We start from the raw sequence: 26,131 nt of genomic DNA on the forward strand, positions 1-26,131 counted from the left end.
CACCGAGAACCAAGAGTGCCGGCCCAGAAGAATCCGATAACAAAACCCCATACTCAGCCATACCCGTGTAATAGCCCGGCAGTCCACTTAGAGGGAACCCCTGGCCATATTGACTACCATATAACACTCTAAGAGCATGAAAGCCGGGCATTGTGAAGCTAAACCCCCCCCCCCTCCCCCCCAGCAAATATCCTGGATGGTTCCACACCTTCCAGAGAAGAACACGGAGGAAGAAACCATGCCGGGGTGCGGAGTCTGCCCCCCCCGGAGCAAGCTGTTGATAATCATAAAGTCAGAATACACACTGTAACAACAGAATAAGTCCACCCCATGAAATAAGCGAACAGAGACGCTGAGGCACATCTGAAATGGCAGTCAGTTTCACGACAACTCAGTCAATAAGAGCCCTGAGAACTGGATGGGCCAGGCAATTCAGGTGAGGGTCCCAGATTCCCCGTGGTCGCTGGCATTCCTCCAAAGCCAACGGCCTCCTTTGGTAACCCGTTGCCAGCGTGGGGCGGCTGGTCTGGAGCCGGAAGCAGCCACCTCTTTAGATATCGGAATATCCGCAGTAATACCCACGGCTTTCAGGGCTGGCACCGCATCTTCCAGACTGTGAACTTTATAGGATTTCCCATCCACTTGGAACCAGAGGCCGAAGGGGAACAGCCATCTGTAGCGTATGGAAGCACTGGCCAAAGCAGAGGTGACCGGTCGCAGAGCCATTCGTTTGCGCAGGGTACTCGCCGCCAGATCTGCAAAAATGGAAATGTCATTCCCCTCCCAACTCCAAACACGCTGCTTCCTGGCCGCTGCAGCGATCCTCTCCTTATAAGCATAAGAGTGAAAACAGACTACAATGTCATGTACCCGGTTGCTGGACTTGGGTCCCAGGGACCGATGCGCTCGTTCGATCCCTGAATCCAACGCAGGACCCTCGCTGCCGGTCTCCGAATTCCCAAGAAGCCAGAGGCATATTTTTTGAATAATAGAGACACAGTCCTGATAGTCCTCAGTTTCTGGCACACCTTTAAAACGAAGGTTACAGCGTCTGGTCCTGTTCTCCAAATCCTCGAGTTTGTCCTCCAAGGTCGTTTGTGCGGATTTTAATGCGGTCACCTCCAGCTGCTGCTGCTGCCAGCGCTCCTCGTGCTCATCCAAGCGAAGGTCCGCGTCATCCACACGACGGCCCAAGGCCGCGTTGTCCTCCCGCATTTCCTGCAGCTTTTCAGCGATTTCCGTTTTAAAGCCTTTAATATCGCGTCGCAGCTCCATAAACCAGGAGCGCATCTCGGATCGGAGGGGACGCTCTGGGTCCGGGAGGTCTTTGTCGGATTCCACGTGCTCCGGGTCCTCCTGCTCGACTGCCACCACCATTTTAGGGCCCTGGAGGTCCGGCACGTCTCCCCCTTTGCTGTATGAAAATTTTGCAAAGTCCATGGTTTGTTTTTTTTTGCGCCATGGCCCCACAGCGTTCCGCTTCCCAAGCGCCCAAAAATCGCCGCGATTCGGGTGGGTGGCACGGTGTTTTTGTAGCGAAAAGTGCTCCGGGGCTGAGAGCTCCTCCAAGAAGCAGCCGGCATGGGAAGTGATGTCACTTCCTCCTCTCTCAGCAAAATCAGTTTGAGACAACTCGTCCTGAGCCTCAAAAATCAGTGCTGACAAAGAATGCCATATTTGGGCTATGATGCTCAAATATGGCAAGCTGTGCAAATCGCAAGGTGCTTAGGCTTCTTTGCTACTGGTGCCATGGAAAAAAAGGACGTCCAGAGACAGCATGCTCAACACCACACGCACTTAACAACTGTGAGTCTAACAGTGCATCCATACCCGGCAAGCATAGACAGGATGTCCAAAAAACAGTCACCCAATTATAGGATGCCTATAGATATACACACACACCTGCCATTGATTACTCGTATAATACACACCCAAAACTTGGACGTCCAACCACATGGTCCAGATGGACACACAGTCTGGACTCACAAGCACGAACAGACTTCGGGCACTGCTTTCGCGGGCGACTTGCACAGAAAATCATGTGAACGCCAACATAGCCTACCAGTGAATCTGAGGGCAGGGCCTAGCCCAAGGGGGCCGCTCAACCTGCCAACTACCACGGCACCCCAAGTCCCCCACAGAGACGGGAATGCTCTTCAGATCGGCTCAATGTAGGGACTCGAAAACAAGTCCCTACACTGAGCTCAGCCCGTCCCAGCAGAGTACAAAGTCGGTCTCCGGCAGCAAGGGGGCAGGCTTCCTGCACCTGCTAGCCTCTCAGCTGAATCTCTCCTGGCAGCTAAGCCCACGCTGGAAACTGGCTACCAGACTGAGGCACTCAACTGAGGGAGGGATCACAAGACATCTCAAGAGAACTCAACTGAGGGAGGGACCATAAGGTATCACACCTCAGGAGAAGCGGTGCGTGTTAATTCTCCCTCTTTTTATTTTATTTTATTTTTTTTTTTTTTTAAACAAGCAATCCCCAGTAGGGAGATGAAAATCCACCTGCTGGAGACTGAGAATACTGGCAAGCTGTCAGAGCAGGGATGGATATATATTGCTTGCAGGCAGTACTATTTGCGGCTCTCCCCACCCCTCCCATCTCTGTTGTCGGGGTAAGTTTGTCCATCTCCATCTGCTGGTAGAGGTGCATAACCCACTGGTGAATTAACCTGTATGAATACTAAGAAAATGTAAATATGAAAATTGCTCTGCTTGAAAATATGCCATCCCTGGGCGAAGACATTCATGCAACTTCTATGTTTTTGGGGTCAGAAAAAAAAGCATGCAAGCATGAAATAACTGAGGGCAGTCTCCAGTCGCCATTCCTAGATCATTTTCACAAACTGATTGCTATATAAAATTCTATGCATGCTAGGTGAAACCAATGTTTGCTCAAAAGGCACCTTTGTGCTGGTGATATTGAAGGAAACATGGGAACATCACCACCAACCAATGAGTTCTCATGAAAAGGTGACACATTGCTTCCTTGTGTAAGCAGCAAACAATTGGTTCAGCTTTCTTGGCTAGATAAGATGATCAATATTCTTCTATCCGCTGAAATGAGTTGAGAAGTGGCCTGAATTCTTCCACTAGCTTTAAAAGAGAACACAACAAACTTCAGCTAGTTGTCATAAAATTACTTTAAAATAAATAATTTAGAGCCAGAAATACTAAAATGCTTTTCAATTTTGTATCTATGGGAAAAATGTTTAGTACACAGGCCCCCATTAACCCTAGTAGATTAAGTGATTTCAAAGATTACATACTGCAGCTGTGGTACAATGCCAGAGCTCTCCGATGCAGGTGTTGCTGGTGTGATAGGGGTCATAGGGGTCATTGGAGAGGGGTAGAGTGGTGTGTTTCCAGGTAAAGGAGCTGTAGTAAGTGTCTGTGAATGGAACAACTGCGGTGCTTGGATGGCTGCTCCCTGTGTTACTTGCTGTGATGTGGATTGCTGAACCTGCTGCTGTTGCCTCTGTTGTTCCTCCAGTATCGATAAACTGTTTGTGTTTTGAACAGGCTGTGGTGTCAATCCAGTGCCATAGGGCATCATGGGACTGAAAATAGGCATCCCAGGAGTCATAGCACCCTGCAGGAAAAAAAAAACAAAAGAATGAAACATTAGCAAGGAATTTCACTGTAAGCCACTTGGCCTACACATGGCTTTAAAATAAAAATACTTTATGATCAATGTAGTTTTAATCACTGAAGGGTCAAGAAATTTTGGATCCTAAATTTTACCTTTTGTCCAGTGGATTTCTCATGTTGGGGGTTTGTAGGATTGTAATGGCAGTTTTATCAGCAAAGTATACATGATGTACCATCTTTAGTATACCAGTGCATTACACAATTTTCATAAAATACTAAGCTAACCAAAATAAAATGCAATATATCCACACTGCACTTCAAGTGTGAATATCTATTGGGCAATTCTTGCCTCCCACCTGCATGGGGCCTCAGTGGGCTGCCTGCTTATTGCTCCAGCATTATGACCTGCTGCCTGGATATTTAGGTTAGTCTTCCCAATTCTATGTAATATTCATCCTGCTGACGGCCATGCTGTTCCTGTCTCATTTCTGTAATATTCCAGCTTCTCAATCTGTACCTTGCCAAAGCTTTGGACTAATTCATTGTCTTGTGGCTCTAATTTGCAGACTTATGTGGGTCCTCTCCTGGGTTCATGTATTCTGACTTTTTGATATTCCTGTGCTCTTGTAATGTGGCCCTAATATGGAGCCATATGTGGGTCCCCTTCTCAGGCTCACATATTCTGAGTTCTTGTTGTCCATTCTCCTGTGCTTTTGTTTTTCGTTTGGCCCTAATCTTGTTCTAGTGTAGGGCTTCCAAAACCTGTCCTGAAGACTGCACAGACAGTCAAGTTTTTCAGGATATCCACAATGAATATGCATGAGATAAACTTGCACATCATACAGACTCAGTATATGCAAATTTCTCTCATGCATATTCATTGTGGAGAACCTGAAAACACAACTGCCTCTGGGGTACCCAGGACAAGTTTGGGAAGCCATGTTCTAGTGAGTGCCTTCCTGTATCCAATTCCTGAAGTGATCCAGCCCTGCTCATGTGAGTGCTTTCAAGTACCCTGGTGTGAGTGTTCCTGCTCCTAAGTCCAGCTGGCCACCAGAATATGAAGGCTCAACCTGAGGGGAATGTGGCCTGTACAGGCAGATGACACCTTATCTTTTCCTGGTCAAGCCCGCTTTTGGGGTCATAACTCTGGAAGTATGCCCCATTTGTTTGTTTCATTTTGGCATTCACAACTCTAGCAGATCCTCCTCCTCCTCTTGAGCCCAGATTAAGAACATAAGAACCTGCCATATTGGGTCAGATCAAAATCCATCCAGCCTAGTATCCTGCTTCCAACAGTGATCAATCCAGATCACAAGTACCTGGCAGGATCCCTAGAGGTTGATAAGATTCCAAGCTATTTATCCCAAGAATAAGCAGTGGATTTTTGCAAATCTACCTTAATAATGGTTAATGGACTTTTCCTCCAGGAATTTGTTCAAATCTTAAACACAGCTACACTAATAGCTTTCTCCACATCCTCTGGCAATAAATTCCAAAGCTTAATTATGCATGGAGTAAAAAAATATTTCTTCTTATTAGTTTTAAATTTATCACCTAGTAACTTCATTCCGTGTCCTCTGGTCTTTGTACTTTTCAAAAGAGTAAACAACTTATTGTTTACTTGTTCCATTCCTCATTATTTTATAGGCCTCTATCATATCTCCCCTCAGCTGTCTTCTCCAAGCTGAAAAGTCCTAACCACTTTAGCCTTTCTTCATAGGGGAATTGTTTCCCTTTTATCATTTTGGTCACCCTTCTCTGTACCTTTTCTAATTCTGCTATATCTTTTTTTTGAGATGTGGTAACCAGAACTAAATACAATACTCAAGATGAGGTCACACCATGGAGCGCTACAGAGGCATTATGATATTCTCTCTAATTCTCTATACTTTCCTAATTATCCCTAGCATTCTATATGCTTTCTTATTTATTTATTTATTTAAGGGTTTTTTTATATACCGAGGCACGTTTGCAAAACATCACCTCTGTTCACAATGTAACATAACTTAGCAACAAGCTTTACAATAATAACATTAACAGGGAGAGGGTTAACAAGGGCAGGAGATAATACGAGAATTATATACATATGTACATGTTAGTTTTAACAAGTGAGTTAAACAAAGCAATCAGGATAATTAGCAGGGGAAAGTAATAAAGGGAAGGGGAAGACGAGGAGTATACCCACAGTGGGTGGGGGGTAGGGAGAGAAAATAGAAAGGGTGAGGGTCAGTTGGGCGGTCATGTCGCATCTTTGGGGAGAGTCAGTTCGTTAGTCAGGGTACGCTAGTTTGAACAGCCATGTTTTAAGATTGTGCTTGAATTTTTTGTGGCAAGGTTCCTGGCGTAATTGGGAAGGCATTTTATTCCAGTGGGCGGTTCCTGCAATGATGAAGGATCGCTCTCTAAAGGTGGTATGCTTCATGAGCTTAGGAGAGGGTATTTGGAGTTTGGCCAGGTGATGCGTTCTTGTGGGTCTTGTCGGAGTGTGAAGCAGGAGATGTTCTGGGAACCATTGCATGTCATGGTTATGAATGGCTTTGTGTATGAGCGTGAGTACTTTATATACTATCCTAGAGGTTACGGGGAGCCAATGTAATGATTGAAGGACGGGAGTGATGTGGTCATGACGGTGAGTGTTGGTAAGGATGCGTGCCGCAGCATTTTGTAATAACTGTAGAGGTTGTAGAGTACTTTTTGGTAAGCCTAGGAGGATAGCGTTGCAATAATCAAGTTTGGACAGGATCATAGCTTGCAGAACTGTGCGGAAGTCAGAGGTATGAAGAAGAGGTTTGATTCTCTTCAAGGTGTGGAGTTTGAAGAATCCGCTTTTTACGGTGGCTGAAATGAATTTTTTGAGGTTAAATTGGTTATCTATCATAATGCCAAGTTTGCGGACTAGTAGGGTAGGCTGCTTGGTTGCTGCTGCACACTAGGCAGAAGATTTCCACATAATTTCAATGATAAATGCTAGATCCTTTTCCTGAGTGGTGACTCCTAATGTGAAACTTTGTATTGTTAGCCATAATTTGGATTACTCTTCCCTAAGTGCATCATTTTGTATTTGTACACATTAAATTTCAATTGCCTTTTGCATGTCCGTCTCCCAGTTTTGCAATGCCATAAGAACATGCCATACTGGGTCAGACCAAGGGTCCATCAAGCCCAGCATCCTGTTTCCAACAGTGGGCAATCCAGGCCATAAGAACCTAGCAAGTACCCAGTGGGAGCACTAAGAGGAGAGGATCACCTTGCTGGTGGCTGAAAGGAACCAATAAGTTTTTGCTTGGAACATTTTCTTTTTTTTAAAAGTATTGGGGCGAAGTTAACTATTTGGGAATATTATTTAGTGTGTTTGTGCTTTTAATTGTCAGTAAGGCAGCGAATAAACTGAAGTTAGACTGTTTGTATTTTTAAATAGTGAGTCAGTAAGGCAGCTAGTAAGCAGAAGTTAGACTGTTTGTATATTTTTTTTAAAAAAGTAGCCAGAAGCTAGAAACAAGCTAGAAGCAGTGCATACCTAAGTAAAAAGGTTGAAAAGTTCAGTTCAGTTACTCACCTTGGAAAGGTGTTAAGGTAGTGTGATTAGGTACCAACATTTGTTAATCAAGAGAGCAGTGAGTCACTCTGGCTGACTAACTGAAGTTAGACTGTGTTTCCCAACCCTCCCACCCCAGCTCATCCTTTAATTTATAGGCAGGTGCCACTTTCAAAAAAAAAAAAAAAAAATCCTTATTGAGAGTTTGATCATTCCCTTGTAGGCCACTACTAGACATATAGTGAATTCACTAATACATTTAAAGGACATTAGACACATTCCTACTCCTATAGCAACCTAAAACTTAACTAGGAGCTGAACAAATTTGAGATGAAGGCAGCAGTCCAGCAGCAAGAGGGGGGCTTCCCAGTCTTTTGCTTAGAGTGTCACATGTATGATTTTTTACCCGCCGGTGAGAAATTTTACACGTGCTTGTGATACAAAGTGCTCCTAGCTCTCAGAGAACAAGTCCGATCTCTGAAGGCTAGAGTGGCAGACCTGGAGGAGCTGAGGCAGACAGAGGTATATAGATCAGACCTTCAGGGACACTGTAGCCAAGTCCCAACTTCAGGCTGGCAGCCCTGGTGCTGCCTTGGAGGAAGGTCTCATGATTCGAGAGCATCAACCTGGTGTAGAAGGAAAGGATACTGTAGCAAGGACTGCTCTTCAGGTGATGCACTGTCCTTTCGCACTGAGGATATCTCCCCAAGGCCTACTGTCCAGGAGGGAAGGGTTAGGTCGGCCTTCATAGTTGGTGATTCGATTATTAGGAATCGAGACAGCTCTGTGGCTGATGGGTGTGAGGATCGCCTGGTAACATACCTACCTGATGCGAAGGTGGCAGACCTCACGCGTCACCTAGATAGGATTTTAGACAGTGCTGGGGAGGAGCCGGCTGTCGTGGCACATGTGGGCACCAACGACATAGGAAGATGTGGGAGGGAGGTTCTGGAAGCCAAATTTAGGTTCTTAGGTAGAAAGCTTAAATCCAGAACCTCCAGGGTAGCATTCCCTGAAATGCTCCCTGTTCCACGCGCAGTTCCCCAGAGACCGGCAGAGCTCCAGAGCCTCAATGCGTGGATGAGACGATGGTGCAAGGAAAAAGGATTCAGTTTTGTTAGGAACTGGGGAACCTTTTGGGGAAGGGGGGAGTCTCTTCTGAAGGGATGGGCTCCACCTTAACCAGGGTGGAACCAGTCTGCTGGCACTAACCTTTAAAAAGGAGATAGAGCAGCTTTTAAACTAGAACAAAGGGGAAAGCCAACAGTTGCTGAGCAGCGCATGGTTTGGAGAGATATATCTTCAAAGGCTACTAATGATGCATTAGAACTAGGCCATCCCGACAGTGAGGTTCCAATAATAAGAAAAGTAGTCCAACTGCCTGTAACTAAAAACACACCCGAGCTAAAAAATTCTAACTTAGCCCTATCAATTAAAAGCAGAACAAAAAACAACTTTGAAATGTTTGTATGCTAATGCCAGAAGTCTAAGAAGTAAGATGGAAGAATTAGAATGACAGACTTAATTGGCATCTCAGAGACATGGTAGAAGGAGAAAAAGTCACACTGCAAACCGGTGTCCCACAGGGATCAGCCCTATCGGCAACACTCTAACATTTATCTCCTCCCAGTCTGCCACCTACTAGCAGGACTCTGAATCATTCACTACATATACGCTGACGATATACAACTATTGCTACCCATTGTAAACACCATTGAAGAAACAATGAAACTAGCCAATATGTATCTTGAAATAATTAGACAACTCCTAAACCAGATGGAACTGGTAATTAACATTGACAAATAGAGTTCTTACAACTTGAACAAAAAAACACTCACCATATACAACCAACACTCATAACCAAAAAAATTCAAGACATTGAGTTTGCAATAAAAATAAGAAATCTAGGAGTAATAGTTGACCCTGAACTAAACATGAAACACCACATCTCACAGAAAATAAAGGAAGGATACGCAAAACTTATGATCCTGAGGAGACTAAAACCTCTTTTAACGACAAACAATTTTCGCACAGTTCTACAAGCAATGATATTCACAAGCACAGATTACTGTAACTCCCTGCTATTAGGACTACCTCAATCCACAATTCGGCCACTGCAAATACTGCAAAATCCTGCTGCTAGAATTTTGACTGGCAAAAAAAGAAATGACCACATTACAGGAACACTTGCTGAACTTCATTGGCTTCCAATAGAACAAAGAATACAATATAAGGCATTATGTATAATCCATAAACTAATCCATGATGAAAAAGCAGACTGGCTTAACACAGCACTACGCGTCCATGTTCCACAGAGAAACCTGAGATCTGCCAATAAGGCTCTTCTAACCATCCCCTCTGTCAAATCAGCACGTCTCACGCAAGTAAGGAAAGAGCACTGCCACTGGCTGGTCCCGTACTATGGAACACCATGCCACTTGAAATAAGACTGCAGAGAAATTTGAAAATTTTCAAAACCAATCTGAAAACCTGGCTTTTTAAACAAGCTTTTTATAAAGATAAAGAGAAGGAGAAAAACAGATGAGGAATAAGGCGCACTAAAGTTAGAAGCTGTTATTTTTAACCTAACAATGCATTGTAATGGTAAAACCAAACCGCCTAAATGTTCCCAACAAACAAGCTTAACATACACACTTAGTTTATAATTATGCATTGTTACCGTACAATGATGGCACATAACCAATTTGTAATCTATACCACCCATATGTTTCATTGCTGTGCCCTTATGTAAACCGTTGTGATGGTTAGCCAACTTAACGACAGTATAGAAAAGTTTTTAAATAAAACCAATGGGACAGTGCTATACCGGGGTACAAATTATATCGCAATGACAGAGAGGAGCACCCGGGAGGCGGTGAAGCGCTTTATATCCGGGATGGCAGAGTCTAACAGGATAAACATCCTGCATGAGACTAAATGCACAATTGAATCTTTATGGGTAGAAATCCCTTGTGTGTCGGGGAACACTATAGCGATAGGAGTATACTATCATCCACCTGGACAAAATGGTCAGACAGATGATGAAATGCTAAGAGAAATTAGGGAAGCTAACCAAATTGGTAGTGCGGTAATAATGGGAGATTTCAATTACCCAAGAACACTGGTGCAGGTAAATGAGTGTATTTTCCATTCAATGGTAAATAACTGTTTTATTATGACAAATGTTCCAATATCCTTACTGTGGCAACTCCATACAAAGTAACAGTCAAGAGTTACAGGTCCCCCGACACGGTCCCGTGTTTCGCGGTGGCTGCATCGGGAGGGACCGGATGAAATTCAAAATCTGGAATATAACATGAGTAATCAAACATGGAAGAAAAACAGGCTGCAGAAAAGCAAGTTACAGTGGGTAATCACATACCTTATAGACAATCATCAGGAGCGCGGGCATCCTCTGCATTTGACAAACATTTAAAGGGCAAAAAAGGCGCGAAAGCTAGCTCTCGCGAGATGCTGAGAATGACAGGAAACACCTGTAATCGGGTTAACAAATTAACAAAGACACTGGTGAACCGGTTACAGTAAATATTAACATATCTTATACGCAGGCATCAGGGGAGCGCTCTCAGAGTTAGACAAACAATTAACAGCAGAAGGACACGAAAGATCCGTGCTCCCAAGATGCTGTGGATAACAGGCAGACACCTATAAAACGGTCAGCAAAGATCCTAGTAAAACTGATACCATTCGATATCTTTGTTGAGACCATGAGGGGAGACAGAGTTAAGGGTGAAGATCCAGCGCTGCTCTCTCCGACCAAGCATACCGGGAAAATCTCCGCCTCGTAGAGGGGGTGAGACCACCTCTAATACAAGGAAGGAGAGATCAGCGATGGAGTGACCAGCATGGATCTAATGCATTACAAGAGGTTCGTCAGTTCTAGATAATCTGATGTTGGAGCAGTGCTCGATAATACGTGTCTTAATCATCCGTGAGGTTTTCCCCACGTATATGAGCGAGCAGGGACAATAAATCACGTAAACAACACCTTTGGTGCAGCAATTTGACTGAGAGTATAATTTGAACTCACGTCCAGACCCAGGGTGTTTAAATACTGTCAATGACTCTGTGTGGCTGCACATCGTGCAGCGACCACAAGGGTTATGACCGCCAATGGTGCGTGGGTGATATCGCGTCGGTGATGAAGATGTATGAACAAGGCGATCTCTCAGATTTGTAGCTCTTTTGAAAGTAAAGCGAGGGGGACCATGCATCAGATCAGTGAGGGACAGGGCCGACCAGTGACGTTTAATCATGTTCACAATGGATCTTCCGACCGTGGAAAAGGGGAGAATACAGTTGTAAGAAATATCATCTGGCTGTGTGGAGGGACTAAAAAGCCAGTCCCGGTGTGTGTACAAGGCCCGTTTAAAGGCCTTTTTCACAATCCGGGCTGGATATCCCCTTTCAACAAACCGGGTGAATAAACCATCTGATTGGGAAAGGAATTCCATCCGTGAGGAGCAGAGGCGCCGAAGCCTTAAAAATTGCCCCGTCGGTATGTTATCCCGGAGTGCCCGGGGGTGACAGCTGTTATAAGCAAGCAGAGTATTTCGATCAGTGTTCTTGCGAAACAGGGTAGTGTCAAAATGGTCCCCATTCCAAGAGATCGAAATGTCCAAAAAGGATATCTGGGAGGGGTGCATGCAGTGATTAAATTGGATGTGGGAGTTGATTGAATTCACCCAATCCAAGAACATGAAAAACTGTATGTTGGAGCCTGTCCAGATGATGAAAATATCGTCGATGTAGCGAAGCCATACATGGATGAATTGAGACCATCTAGATGGATAAATGTAAGCGGTTTCATATTCATCCATGTATAGGCACGCCAGACTGGGTGCCATGGTGGCGCCCATGGCTGTACCCTTGATCTGTTGGTATATCACATCTTGGAAACGAAAAAAATTCTTGGTCAGTGCAATTTCCGCAAGTTGTACCAGAAACGATGTGGTAACCCTGTGGGGTGGACGTGTGTTCAGCACTTTTTCAATAACCGTAAGGGCCTCATTTTGAGGAATGTTTGAATAAAGTGAAACCACATCCAATGTAACAAGGAAAATGGGCTGAGAAACTACAATATCTGATAACAATGTCATAAAATGGGAGGAATCCCGGACATAAGATCTAATACGGGGTACCAGAGGTTTCAAAAAAACGTCCACAAATTGGGACAGTGGTTCGAGCAAGGATCCAATGCCGGACACAATGGGGCGACCCGGGGGGTGTGTCAAAGACTTGTGTATCTTAGGGAGGGTATAAAATAGAGGCATAACAGGGTAGGAGGAAATCAAAAATTTGGCTTCTTTATTGGTAATCATATGGGAATCAAGGGCTGATTGAACAGATTTGATATCCTGAAGTAAGGATTCCGTGGGGTCTGAGGGAAGGGGAATGTAGAAAGAAGTATCCCCAAGTTGCCTCAACGCTTCCGCTTCATAGTCTAGTCTGTCTAGGATAACAATACCACCCCCCTAGACAGACTAGACTATGAAGCGGAAGCGTTGAGGCAACTTGGGGATACTTCTTTCTACATTCCCCTTCCCTCAGACCCCACGGAATCCTTACTTCAGGATATCAAATCTGTTGTTCAATCAGCCCTTGATTCCCATATGATTACCAATAAAGAAGCCAAATTTTTTATTTCCCTCCTACCCTGTTATGCCTCTATTTTATACCCTCCCTAAGATACACAAGTCTTTGACACACCCCCCGGGTCGCCCCATTGTGTCCGGCATTGGATCCTTGCTCGAACCACTGTCCCAATTTGTGGACGTTTTTTTGAAACCTCTGGTACCCCGTATTAGATCTTATGTCCGGGATTCCTCCCATTTTATGACATTGTTATCAGATATTGTAGTTTCTCAGCCCATTTTCCTTGTTACATTGGATGTGGTTTCACTTTATTCAAACATTCCTCAAAATGAGGCCCTTACGGTTATTGAAAAAGTGCTGAACACACGTCCACCCCACAGGGTTACCACATCGTTTCTGGTACAACTTGCAGAAATTGCACTGACCAAGAATTTTTTTCGTTTCCAAGATGTGATATACCAACAGATCAAGGGTACAGCCATGGGCGCCACCATGGCACCCAGTCTGGCGTGCCTATACATGGATGAATATGAAACCGCTTACATTTATCCGTCTAGATGGTCTCAATTCATCCATGTATGGCTTCGCTACATCGACGATATTTTCATCATCTGGACAGGCTCCAACATACAGTTTTTCATGTTCTTGGATTGGGTGAATTCAATCAACTCCCACATCCAATTTAATCACTGCATGCACCCCTCCCAGATATCCTTTTTGGACATTTCGATCTCTTGGAATGGGGACCATTTTGACACTACCCTGTTTCGCAAGAACACTGATCGAAATACTCTGCTTGCTTATAACAGCTGTCACCCCCGGGCACTCCGGGATAACATACCGACGGGGCAATTTTTAAGGCTTCGGCGCCTCTGCTCCTCACGGATGGAATTCCTTTCCCAATCAGATGGTTTATTCACCCGGTTTGTTGAAAGGGGATATCCAGCCCAGATTGTGAAAAAGGCCTTTAAACGGGCCTTGTACACACACCGGGACTGGCTTTTTAGTCCCTCCACACAGCCAGATGATATTTCTTACAACTGTATTCTCCCCTTTTCCACGGTCGGAAGATCCATTGTGAACATGATTAAACGTCACTGGTCGGCCCTGTCCCTCACTGATCTGATGCATGGTCCCCCTCGCTTTACTTTCAAAAGAGCTACAAATCTGAGAGATCGCCTTGTTCATACATCTTCATCACCGACGCGATATCACCCACGCACCATTGGCGGTCATAACCCTTGTGGTCGCTGCACGATGTGCAGCCACACAGAGTCATTGACAGTATTTAAACACCCTGGGTCTGGACGTGAGTTCAAATTATACTCTCAGTCAAATTGCTGCACCAAAGGTGTTGTTTACGTGATTTATTGTCCCTGCTCGCTCATATACGTGGGGAAAACCTCACGGATGATTAAGACACGTATTATCGAGCACTGCTCCAACATCAGATTATCTAGAACTGACGAACCTCTTGTAATGCATTGGATCCATGCTGGTCACTCCATCGCTGATCTCTCCTTCCTTGTATTAGAGGTGGTCTCACCCCCTCTACGAGGCGGAGATTTTCCCGGTATGCTTGGTCGGAGAGAGCAGCGCTGGATCTTCACCCTTAACTCTGTCTCCCCTCATGGTCTCAACAAAGATATCGAATGGTATCAGTTTTACTAGGATCTTTGCTGACCGTTTTATAGGTGTCTGCCTGTTATCCACAGCATCTTGGGAGCACGGATCTTTCGTGTCCTTCTGCTGTTAATTGTTTGTCTAACTCTGAGAGCGCTCCCCTGATGCCTGCGTATAAGATATGTTAATATTTACTGTAACCGGTTCACCAGTGTCTTTGTTAATTTGTTAACCCGATTACAGGTGTTTTCCTGTCATTCTCAGCATCTCGCGAGAGCTAGCTTTCGCGCCTTTTTTGCCCTTTAAATGTTTGTCAAATGCAGAGGATGCCCGCGCTCCTGATGATTGTCTATAAGGTATGTGATTACCCACTGTAACTTGCTTTTCTGCAGCCTGTTTTTCTTCCATGTTTGATTACTCATGTTATATTCCAGATTTTGAATTTCATCCGGTCCCTCCCGATGCAGCCACCGCGAAACACGGGACCGTGTCGGGGGACCTGTAACTCTTGACTGTTACTTTGTATGGAGTTGCCACAGTAAGGATATTGGAACATTTGTCATAATAAAACAGTTATTTACCATTGAATGGAAAATACACTCATTTACCTGCACCAGTGTTCTTGAGTACTTGCTTATGTGCAAGGTTTGCTTCTGTTTATGATTAGATTTCAATTACCCCAATATTGACTGGGTAAATGTATCATCGGTACATGCTAGAGAGATATAAAGTTCCTGGATGGAATAAATGACAGTTTTGTGGAGCAATTGGTTCAGGAACAGACGAGAGAGGGAACAATTTTAGGTCTAACTCTCAGTGGAGCACAGGATTTGGTGAGAGAGGTAACGGTGGTGGGGCCACTTTGCAAAAGTGATCATATGATCAAATTTGAATTAATGACTGGAAAGGGGACAGTAAGCAAATCCATGGCTCTCGTGCTAAACTTTCAAAAGAGAAACTTTGATAAAATGAGAAAAATTGTAGAAAAAAAAAAACTGAAAGGACCAGCTACAAAGGTAAAAAGTGTGCAAGAGGTGTGGTTATTATTAAAAAAATACCATCCTAGAAGCACAGTCCAGATGTATTTCACACATTAAGGTGGAAAGAAGACAAAACGATTACCGGCATGGTTAAAAGGGGAGGTGAAAGAAGCTATTTTAGCCAAAAGATCTTCATTCAAAAATTGGAAGAAGGATCCAACGGAAGAAAATAGGATAATGCATAAGCGATGGCAAGTTAAATGTAAGACATTGATAAGACAGGCTAAAAGAGAATTTGAAAAGAAGTTGGCTGTAGAGGTAAAAACTCACAGAAAACACTTTTAAAAATATATCCGAAGCAGAAAGCCTATGAGGGACTCAGTTGGACCGTTGGATGTTCAAGAGGTTAAAGGGGCACTTAGAGAAGATAAGGCCATCGCGGAAAGATTAAATGATTTCTTTGCTTCGGTGTTTACTGAAGAGGATGTTGGGAAAGTACCCATACTGGAGAAGGTTTTCATGGGTAATGATTCAGATGGATTGAACCAAATCACGGTGAACCTAGAAGATGTGGTAGGCCTGACAAAATGAAGAGTAGTAAATCACCTGGACCGGATGGTGTACACCCCAGGGTTCTGAAGGAACTCAAAAATGAAATTTCAGACCTATTAGTAAAAATGCTTAACCTATCATTAAAATCATCCATTATACCTGAAGACTGGAGTATTGCTAATGTAACCCCAATATTTTAAAAGGGCTCCAGAGGCGAATAGGGAAACTAAAGACCACTTACTTGGCCTGACATCAGTGCCACGAAAAATAGTGGAAAGTGTTCTAAATATCAAAATCACAGAACATATAGAAAGACACGGTTTAATGGAACAAAGTCAGCATGGCTTTAGCCAAGGCAAGTCTTGCCTCACAAATCTGCTTCATTTTTTTGAAGGAATTAACAAACATGTGGATAAAGGTGAACCGGTAGATGTAGTGTACTTGGATTTTCAGAAGGCGTTTCACAAAGTTCCTCATGAGAGGCTTCTAGGAAAAGTAAAAAGTCATGGGATAGGTGGTGATGTCCTTTCATGGATTGCAAACTGGCTAAAAGACAGGAAACAGAGTAGGATTAAATGGGACCCTTACTTTTCAATATATTTATAAATGATCTGGAAAGAAATACGATGAGTGAGGTAATCAAATTTGCAGATACAAAATTGTTGAGAGTAGTTAAATCACAAGAGTAGTTAAATCACAAGCAGATTGTGATAAATTGCAAGACGACCTTGTGAGACTGGAAAATTGGGCATCGAAATGGCAGATGAAATTTAATGTGGATAAGTGCAAGGTGATGCATATAGGGAAAAATAACCCATGCTATAGTTACTCAATATTAGGTTCCATATTACATGCTACCACCCAAGAAAGAGATCTAGGCGTCATAGTGGATAACACATTGAAATTGTCGGTTCAGTGTGCTGCGGCAGTCAAAAAAGCAAACAGAATGTTGGGAGTTATTAGAAAGGGAATAGTGAATAAAACAGAAAAATGTCATAATGCCTCTGTATAGCTCTATGGTGAGACCGCACCTTGAATACTGTATACAATTCTGGTCGCCGCATCTCAAAAAAGATATAATTGCGATGAAGAAGGTACAGAGAAGGGTGACCAAAATAAGGGGAATGGAACAGCTCCCCTATGAGGAAAGACTAAAGAGGTTAGGACTTTGCAGCTTGGAGAAGAGACAGCTGAGGGGTGATATGATAGAGGTGTTTAAAATCATGAGAGGTCTAGAACGGGTAGATGTGAATCTGTTATTTACTCTTTCAGATAATAGAAAGACTAGGGGGCACTCCAGAAAGTTAGCATGTGGCACATTTAAAGCTAATCGGAGAAAGTTCTTTTTCATTCAGAGCACAGTTAAACTCTGGAATCTGTTGCCAGGGGATGTGGTTCGTACAGTTAGTGTAGCTGGGTTTAAAAAAGGATTCGTTATGTTCTTGGAGGAGAAGTCCATTATCTGCTATTAATTAAGTTGACTTAGAAAGTTGTGAGGGTCTACTGGGCGAATGGGTGCGCTTTTTATAATAGGCAAGAGCATGTTTACAATCTAGGGTGTGAAGTTTTCGCTCATTGTCATTGGCGTGAGGTTTAGGATGGAAAGTGGGTAAAGTGATGGTTTGATTAATGTGAAAAACTGAAATCACCTTCGGTAGAAAATTGGGGTGTGTGCGTAGTGTAACTTTGTCATGGTAAAATTGTAGATAAGGAGGGTAATGAACCAAGGCTTGTAGTTCACTGACACGCCTTGCTGATGTGAGGGCAGTTAAGAAGAGCACTTTCCAAGAAATATATCGTAGATGACAAGTGTCCAATGGCTCGAAAGGGGGTAGCATGAGTTGCTCAAGGACTATGTTGATATCCCACGACACTGGCGGTTTGTCTGGGGGACGTAAGCGTAAGACCCCTTTCATGAACCTGGAGACAAGAGAATGACATGATATAGGTTCCCCGTTTAGGGGAGTATGGTAAGCTGCTATGGAGCTTAAGTTTACACGGAGTGAGGCAGTGGCTAGGCCTTCGCTGTAGAGTAGATGGAGGTAGGCCAGAAGACGTTCTGGTGGGCAAGTGAGTTGGTCCATACCTGCCGTTGAGCACCAGGAAGCATAACGTGACCACTTTCGTTGGTAGCTGCATTTAGTCGATTGTTTCCTGGAGGAGACTAGTATGACCTACAGAGGAGAAGAGATATTCAAGTTTTGGAAAACGAGCCTGTCAATCTCCATGCCGTGAGGTGCAGTGAGGAATGAAGTGGATGAAGTAGTGATCCGTTCTCCTGGGTAAGTAGCTAAGGGCTGCTGCCTAGGGGAATCAGATTGAGAATTGACAATTGTATCAGGTAACTGTACCATGATTGTCTTGGCCACGCTGGCGCGATGAGAATCAAATCTGCTTCTTTGGACCGTGCAAGAGATGAGTGATATCGGAGGGAACGCGTACAGAAGACCCAGAGACCAGTTTATGAGGAATGAGTCTTGAGCTATCCGGTGTGGGCTTGGATACACTGAGCAAAAATTCTTCACTTTCCTGTTGCGTTCTGTCGTGAAAAGGACGATGCAGGGAAGACACCAAGTGGAGAAAATGTGGTGCACTATTTCTTGATGTAGTTCCCATTCGTGGGGGTGAAATATTCTGCTCAGTTTATCTGCTCTGGAATTGCTGATTCTGGGTAAGTAAGTTGCTTGTAGGGAGATAGGCCTGTCGTGAGCCCATTCCAGAATCCGGACTGCTTCTCTGCAGAGGTTCCAAGAACCTGACCCTCCTTCCTTGTTTATGTAAAACTGTGACTTGGTTGTCTGTGTGAATCATCACAGTCTTCCCTTGCAGGGATTCTTCCAAGGCTCGAAGGGCGTTCCGTACAGCTTGTAGTTCCAGAAGGTTTGTGAGTTGATTGCATTCCATGGTAGACCAAAGTCCCTGAGTTTGAAAGTTGTCTAGGTGAGCTCCCCATTCCTTGGGAGAGGCATCAGTGGTATTATTTGATGTCAAATTGGTCGTAGAGGTGATCCCCGTCGTTAGTGTTGATGGGAGTAGCCACCATTGTAGGTCTTTTTTCATGCTGTTAGTGTGATGGGGCGGGGGGGGGGGGGGTTTCGACAGTGGATGAAGGAACTGGATACATTGCTGTTTCAGACCCCATTGTAAATGATGCATGTGGAGTCTGTGTGAGGGACTACATAGATAGATGCTGCCATGTGTCCTAGAATAGTAAGGATTTGGTGGGCCGGAACAGTCGTACTGTGTAGTAGGACTGAAAGACAGTATGGAGAGAGCTAGTGCTCGCAGGTGTGGCAGGAATGCCTTGTCTTGAACGGTGTCTATAAAGGCCCCGATGAACTATAAGGTTTGTGATGGCTGTAGGTTTGACTTCTCATAGTTGATCAGTAGACCCAAATTGTCAAGGCAAGAAATGGTGTGAATCAGATTGTCCCATAGGAGAGACTGATTGGTTGCTACTAGTAGCCAGTCGTCCAGGTAAGGAAATATTTGCACCCCTTGTCGACAAAGGTGTGCCACCCGCTACTGCAAGACATTTGGTGAAGACTCTGGGGGCAGAGGGGAGGCCAAATGGAAGTACTTTGTACTGGAAATGTTTGTCGTCCATCTGGAAGCAGATGTAACACCAGGAATTGGGATGCATTGGTATGTGGGCATGTGCATCCTTCAAGTCCAGTGAACACATCCAATCGTTGGGTCAAAGGAACAGGAGAATGATTTTGAGAGAAGTCATTTTGAATTTCTCTTAGTGGAGGTATTTGTTGAGTGTGCGTAGGTCCAAGATTGGACGTAGCCCTCCTGACTTCTTGGGAATAGAACCCGTGATGAGATTGTGGAGAAGGTAATTCCCGAATGCACTTTTGCTGGAGGAGCATTTTGATTTCCCAAAGGAGAGGTCCTCAATGTGCTGTTTGATGTTTCTGAGGAACTAAGTGTGAGAGGGATGGCAGGGATGTGAAACAAAGAGTAACCCTCCTATTATAGTCAGGACCCATTGGTCGGACGTGATGTTGTCCCAGGCTGGGAGGAACCTGGACAACCTGCCTCCTACCAAAAATGTCTGAGCCAGTGGCGAGAGTATTTCTAAAAACCTTGCTGGGTCTGAGGGTTGAGAATCTGTTTGTGGATGGGACTGTCGAGGGACTCTGGGGTGCTGTTGCGGTCCTTGTTGTTGGTAAGGCTGCTGTCTGGCAGGTTGATATGGTGGAGGTCTGTAATAAGACTACAGCTTGTAGATTCTGGATTAGCTGGGCTTCCTGTAAGTAGAATATTGTCGTCTAGATGACGAAGGCTGGTGAGGAGACATCAGTGATAGCACTGCTGTCTTTTGCTCTTTTAGTTTTGTTACTGTCTCTGTGAACTTGTCCCCAAACAAATTGTCAGGATGGCATGGAAGATTGGCTAATTTGTCATGTACGTCGTCCCTAATGGCACTGGATCTGAGCCATGCGAGCCTCCTTGCTGCTATAGCGTTTGCCAAGGTTTTTGAGGAAATCTCAAAACCCTCAAACTGAGTGAAGGATGTGTCTGAGACCTTCCATGTAATGATATTCTGGGGGTAGGCTGGAGTCTGAGGATCCCTGTTGTAGATAAGGCTTTAGAGCCTGTAGGTTTTCAAATAGATATTGTGCAATGAAAAACAGATGATTTTGAATTTTTGCATTTAGCATGCTGGATTGAAATGCTTTCTTTGCAAAATCATTCAGGGATTTTGAATCTCGAGTTGGTGAAGTGTTTGAGTGTAGCCTGGACTTCCTCACCTTTTGCATTGCAGATTCAACTACTATAGAATTATGTGGTAGTTGAACTGTTGAATAAAAGGGGGAGTCACTCATACAGTATTTGAGGTCTATTTTCCTCGACATCGGTGGAGTAGAGAGAGGGGTGTCCTGTTTTCTCCATAACCACATTTAGTACCGAATGTTGTGGAAGTGCTATGGGCTCAATGGGATTGTCAAAACCTTTTAGGATCCCCAACATTTGACGGGGGTCTGGTATTTTTGTTTCTATATTTAACAGTAAGCCTACCTTTTCCAGAAATTGGGAATAGGTAAAGTCTTCTGGTGGAGAGGTGGGTTCAGGTGGGACCTCAGCTGGGTCTGATGGATAGCCTGTGGATGAGTCTCCTGAGGAAGATGTATCTAAGATATCTTCCATTGGCGATGCAGGCCTCTGTAGTTGGTCTTTTGGATATGGACCGGGGATAGAGGGGTCCTCTGGAACCAGTGGTATTACGGCTGGAATAGGAAGTGGTGGCTGGATGTGTTTGCTCTACCGATTGAGGAATTGCGACAGTATTGTCGTTATTTGGGATATAGCCTGTGAAGCTAACCCCGAAGTAGAAGGCATGGGCGGCAGGGCTTCTAAAGGCGGTAGGGCAGCCAGTAGTGAAGTAGCACTTGGGCTCCTGGGATGCGCTACAGCTGGAGGTGGTACGACTTTCTGAGGGTGAAGTCCAGTATCAGTACGGCGTCAAGAGACTGTAGATAGGGTAATACCTGGAAAAGGAGTGTAAGGATGACCACGCTATAGCTCGGCAAATGTCAGTGGGAGACAACCACCTAACTTCTGCGCATGACACTGCCTGAGTCCTAGTGGAATGAGCCCTAACATGACTAGGTAACAGCTTCCCAGCATCCACATATGCAGCTGTGACTACCTCCTTAATCCAGTGAGCTATTGTAGCCCACGAGGCTGCCTCTCCCCGTCTAGTATCGCCGTGAATGACAAACAGGCGAACTGATTTTCGCAAAGGCTCAGTATCCTCTGGATACCTGACAATATGTCTTTTGACATCCAAGGGTCGCAACAGACAATACTCCTCCAAATCTCTCTCTCTGTCCAGAGAGCGGAGGGAGATGGACTGATTCAAGTGAAACTCAGTGACCACCTTCGGTAAATAGGAAGGAAGAGTATACAGATGTACCGCCCCTGAAGTCACTTGGAGAAATGGCTCCCAGCAAGACCAGGCCTGCAGTTCAGAAATCCTATGCACATAGCAAATTGCCACAAGGAACACAGTTTTCAAGGGCAGCAATGGCAAGGACAGAGTACGTAGTGGTCTAAACGTAGGGCCTACCAAAAAATCCAAAACCAAATTAAGATTCCACAGAGGCTCCGGAAACTGCAAAGGAGGACAAAGATATTTCACCCCTTTCAGAAAACGGGCCACATCAGGATGTGTCGACAAGGATCTACCATTTACCTAACCCCTGAAACAGGCGAGAGCCGCTACTTGCACCTTTAAGGAATTTAGAGCCAAACCTTTATTCAAGCCATCCTGCAAAAATTCCAAAATGAGCGGAATCTTGACCAAAGAAAGAAGAGTAACTCAATCCTCACACTCCTCAAATACTCTCCAAACCCTCACATAGGCCAAGGAAATGGGGAACATTCTCTCTCTTAGTAAGGTGGAAATCACTGCCACAGAGTATCCACTTTTTTTTTAGAACATGTTCCTGTGTGCTGCAAATTGAAGAGGCAAATCCACCAGAAGCCTCCACAAATCTGCATACCATGGTTTCCTGGGCCAATCTGGAGCTACAAAGAGCACCTTTACTCTGTCGCGTTCAATCCTTCAAATCAATCTGCCCAACATGGGCCATGGAGGACAGGCATACAGTAACTTGTCTTCCAGTCACTCCTGCACTACATCATTGATCCCTAATGACATAGGATCTCTCCTGAGGCTGAAGAATCAGCCCCAACCCAATGGAATGCTCTCCCCTTAAATCTACGTCTGGAGACATGCCCTACCAAATTCAGAAAAATGCTAAAAACCTGGCTCTTCCACCAAGCCTTCCCGGACTAAATCTGCAATTACACTTCTCCCACCTACTGCTGTGTAAATATTCATCTCCCTTCTCCTTCCTAAGCCCAGAAAATAGTTCTCTTTCTCCCTCTTACATACACCCCCCCCCCCCCCATCGTTCAGTTTTATTTCTTCGGGCTCTCGGTTAGAGCCCCTCTAATTCTTGCTTGATATTTGTCCACTCCCCCATCCCTCTTTGATGTACTTTCCACCTGCTGTTACACTGTAAACAGATATGATGTGTATTCTAATATCGGTATAGAAAAGCTGTTAAATAAATAAAGACCAATCACCGTTCCCACGATCCTTTGAAGACGCAGTAGGGGAGAGTAGCAAGAGGGAGTGTATCAAGGGGGTCCCCTCAAACCCCTAGCGTCGATGACTAACGCAGGTGTGGATGGAGCAGACTTTTTGGAACCGAAAAGTTTCTCCACCTTGTAGAGACATGGACAATGGCCTTTGAGGGAATCATTTGGTCAAACAGCTGACCACCCATGGATGTCATACAAAGTCCACAGGCAGAGGATGCCTTCAAAAACCCGGGATCCATCTGTGGAAAAGCGGCAATAAGCGCTTCCATCCTCGAAAGCAGCGGGGCCAACACTGCCAGAATCGGCTCGGTGGCCGGTTCCACAATCGGCACCGGTGTCGGAGGAATTTGTAGTCTATGCATCGCCTTATCGATGGCTCCTGAACCATCCAGTCCAGTTCTTCACGGAGACCTGGAGCAATCAGCCCCTGCTGCGGAAGGGGAGAAGGAGGCAGAGGCATAGCTGGAGGGACCACCGTTAAAGGTGGAGTCGCGGCTCCCGATATCCGTCCGGGTGAGGGTTGCCTCAGTGACCCGGTCGCAGAAAAGGTCGGTGCCTTTTGTGGACGGGGTTTCTTTGACGGCGGCTCGGACGATGGCTTCGCTCCCTCGATGGTCCGAGACTTCCGATGTCGATGTAGCTCTCTACGATCCCTTCGGTCCTGAGGGGGAGTAGAAGGAGTTGAAGGCCGAGAAATTGTCTATGCCGGACGGTCACCGGCCGGTGGTAGATACTGGCGCGAAGTGGACGGTGCAGGTTCTGACGACGTCGATGCAATAGATGGCGTCGGGGTTTGAGCACGGAAGAGAAGTTCCATCCTTTTGGTGTCATTAGGGCACATTTGGTGCAGGTCAGGACATCGTGCTCACATCCGAGACACATTACACAGACCTTATGGGGGTCTGTTATGGACATGGTGCGATTACAGTCCGGGCACCAACGGAATCCCGACGCCATGGCCTTGAAAAATTTGAGCTGAAGTAAGTCGACGGCCAGTAGGCCACGAGGGCCAAACTCGACGGGGCCTAAAACGGGTTAAACAAAAAAACTTACCAGAGTACCGCAGCTTGAAAAAGTTGAAGGAGGGACTCCTGTGGGGTAAGAAAGTTTCCAGTAATTCCATGAGGAAAATTCCTGTCAGGAATCTCTGCGGAGCTCCTTAACCATGTGGCTACTGCTGCACGGAAAAAAAGACGACTGAAGGGGGACCCCTGCTGGCTGCAGAGTTAGTGCCATGCTGGGCATGCCTAGTAGGTGCCATTCAAAGTTCTAGAAACTTTGACAAAATTGTTCCGTGATTGGGCTCCATCCTGTGATGTCACCCATATGTGAAGACTATCATCCTGCTTGTCCTGTGAGAACTATAATGATTAGAGGGAGTAAAGGTAATACATCTCCCTCTGCTCCTGATCTTAGGCACCCAGCATAAAGTTCCATTGGTAATTCGACATGACATGGTCCGGGGCTTGATGCATTGTATGGTGCATCATTAACAGAGGCTATTAGCTTTAGTAGTGCTGAAGACTTATGCAATGATGGTGTCAGATGCTTCAAAGTCTTTGTGGTAACATGCCTTGGCAGCACTGACTTATCCTGCTTCAAGTGTGTTGATGCTGACAGTACTGAGCATGAGTGCACCAATGGCGCATAAATGTTGACCAGCTCCAGAATTCCATGCATCGGAGTACCGGTGCTATTTTGATGTCAATGCATTATGCAATTAATTACCATATGTTGGCTGGTGCCAGTGCACCATACTTGGAAGTTCTATGCATGGGAGTTGAAGACTATGAGGACAGTTGCTTTTTTGACACGAGCTGCTCCAACGGCTCCGTGGAGTGACGCCACTTCTTTTTTGAAGCAAGACAGTCAGCACTTCTCAATTCCTCGGGAAAGTTTTTGAGAAGCTCCTGCTCAACTATTTTCCTTGCAAGGCAAATGATGCTGCACCATGGGAAGAAGACCAACTGCAAAGTCTAAGATTTACGAGTGTTGCGATCGTCACTTCCTGACAGCTTCACTCCGCCTACCTTTCCTTTCTTGCGACTCCTCCTGCTCCTCATGGACGCCTGCCGTCCTCGGACCGGCTCAGGCGTTACCTCCCGCCATGCTCTTCAGATAACTTAGGGAGCATGCGCCGCACGGCACTCATTCTTATTTCCTCATTGGCGCATTCCTCAAGGGCGTCCCCCTGTGATGTCATCACGCTGCCCGGATATTTAAGCCTACTGTTTATCGCTAGCCGTTGAGTTAGCAAGGGTGATCTTACGGATGGGATTCACTCTCCGTACCCAGCTACTCTGCCTTCCAACTCCCATTGGACTCTTTCTGCTAACGGGGTACCTGCTCCTCGGGGGCCTCTGTTTCTTTCAGGTTGCTATCAGGTAACCGGTACTCGCTCCTCAAGGGCCCATGTTCCCTGACTCGCTGCCTGCATCTATCTCCTCTTCTACTTGGAAGAATTTGCTACAGACACCATCAGTGAGTACTATTATCATCTACTCCTCAGAGCTATCTCCCTGGAACCAGGTACTCGCTCCTCAAGGGCCTGCCCCCGTTCCAGCGCCAGTGCCATCTCCTACGTGGAACCGCTGGTGTGAGTACCTTGCCAACAAGTCTCTCTACATCCAGGGATCTGGTACTCACGCCTCGAGGGCCAGCTCTCCCTATCTCAGGACTTCTCCATATCTGGGACTCTGTGAATGTTCTATTGTGCTCACTTTCTCAGTTCTCTCCACTACTGCTACCGGAAGAACCGCTGTTTCAGCGCCCTGGGGAATACTAGCCCAGCCGGGCTACATTATCTACTCACTACTGCCACCTCTGGTGGCTTCTCAAACTGTCTAAATAAAGAACTATCTGTGTTTGTGTGTCCAGAGCTGAGCCTGACCTGTGGCACCTCACGGGACTTCCCCCCGTGGGCGTGGTCAGCTGCCACACAGTGTCCAAGGGTCCACCCAAACCTCACTAACTATAACACGCAGTTCCTCCATTTTTATATGTTCTGGCGCGTTGAGCACATGGGGACATCTGTCCTAAATTATAGCAGTTTTCCTGGTCATGGTCCAGCCCACAGTAGCATAGCTTGTGACTATGTGTAATGGAC

General features: G+C 45.3%; 1 protein-coding gene across 3 annotated transcripts in view; it reads right to left on the reverse strand.

Moving 5' to 3' along the window:
- The window catches only part of TBP (TATA-box binding protein), a 247,487-nt gene that overhangs the window by 197,931 nt on the left and 23,425 nt on the right, over positions 1-26,131 (reverse strand). For all 3 annotated transcript variants that reach the window (XM_029594207.1, XM_029594205.1, XM_029594208.1), the window contains exon 3: positions 3,273-3,595. In XM_029594207.1, the coding sequence (XP_029450067.1) occupies positions 3,273-3,595 (323 nt within the window). The remainder of the gene's footprint in view (positions 1-3,272; positions 3,596-26,131) is intronic.

This window comes from Rhinatrema bivittatum, chromosome 3 (genome assembly GCF_901001135.1).
Source record: "Rhinatrema bivittatum chromosome 3, aRhiBiv1.1, whole genome shotgun sequence".
Taxonomy (NCBI): Eukaryota; Metazoa; Chordata; class Amphibia; order Gymnophiona; family Rhinatrematidae; genus Rhinatrema; species Rhinatrema bivittatum.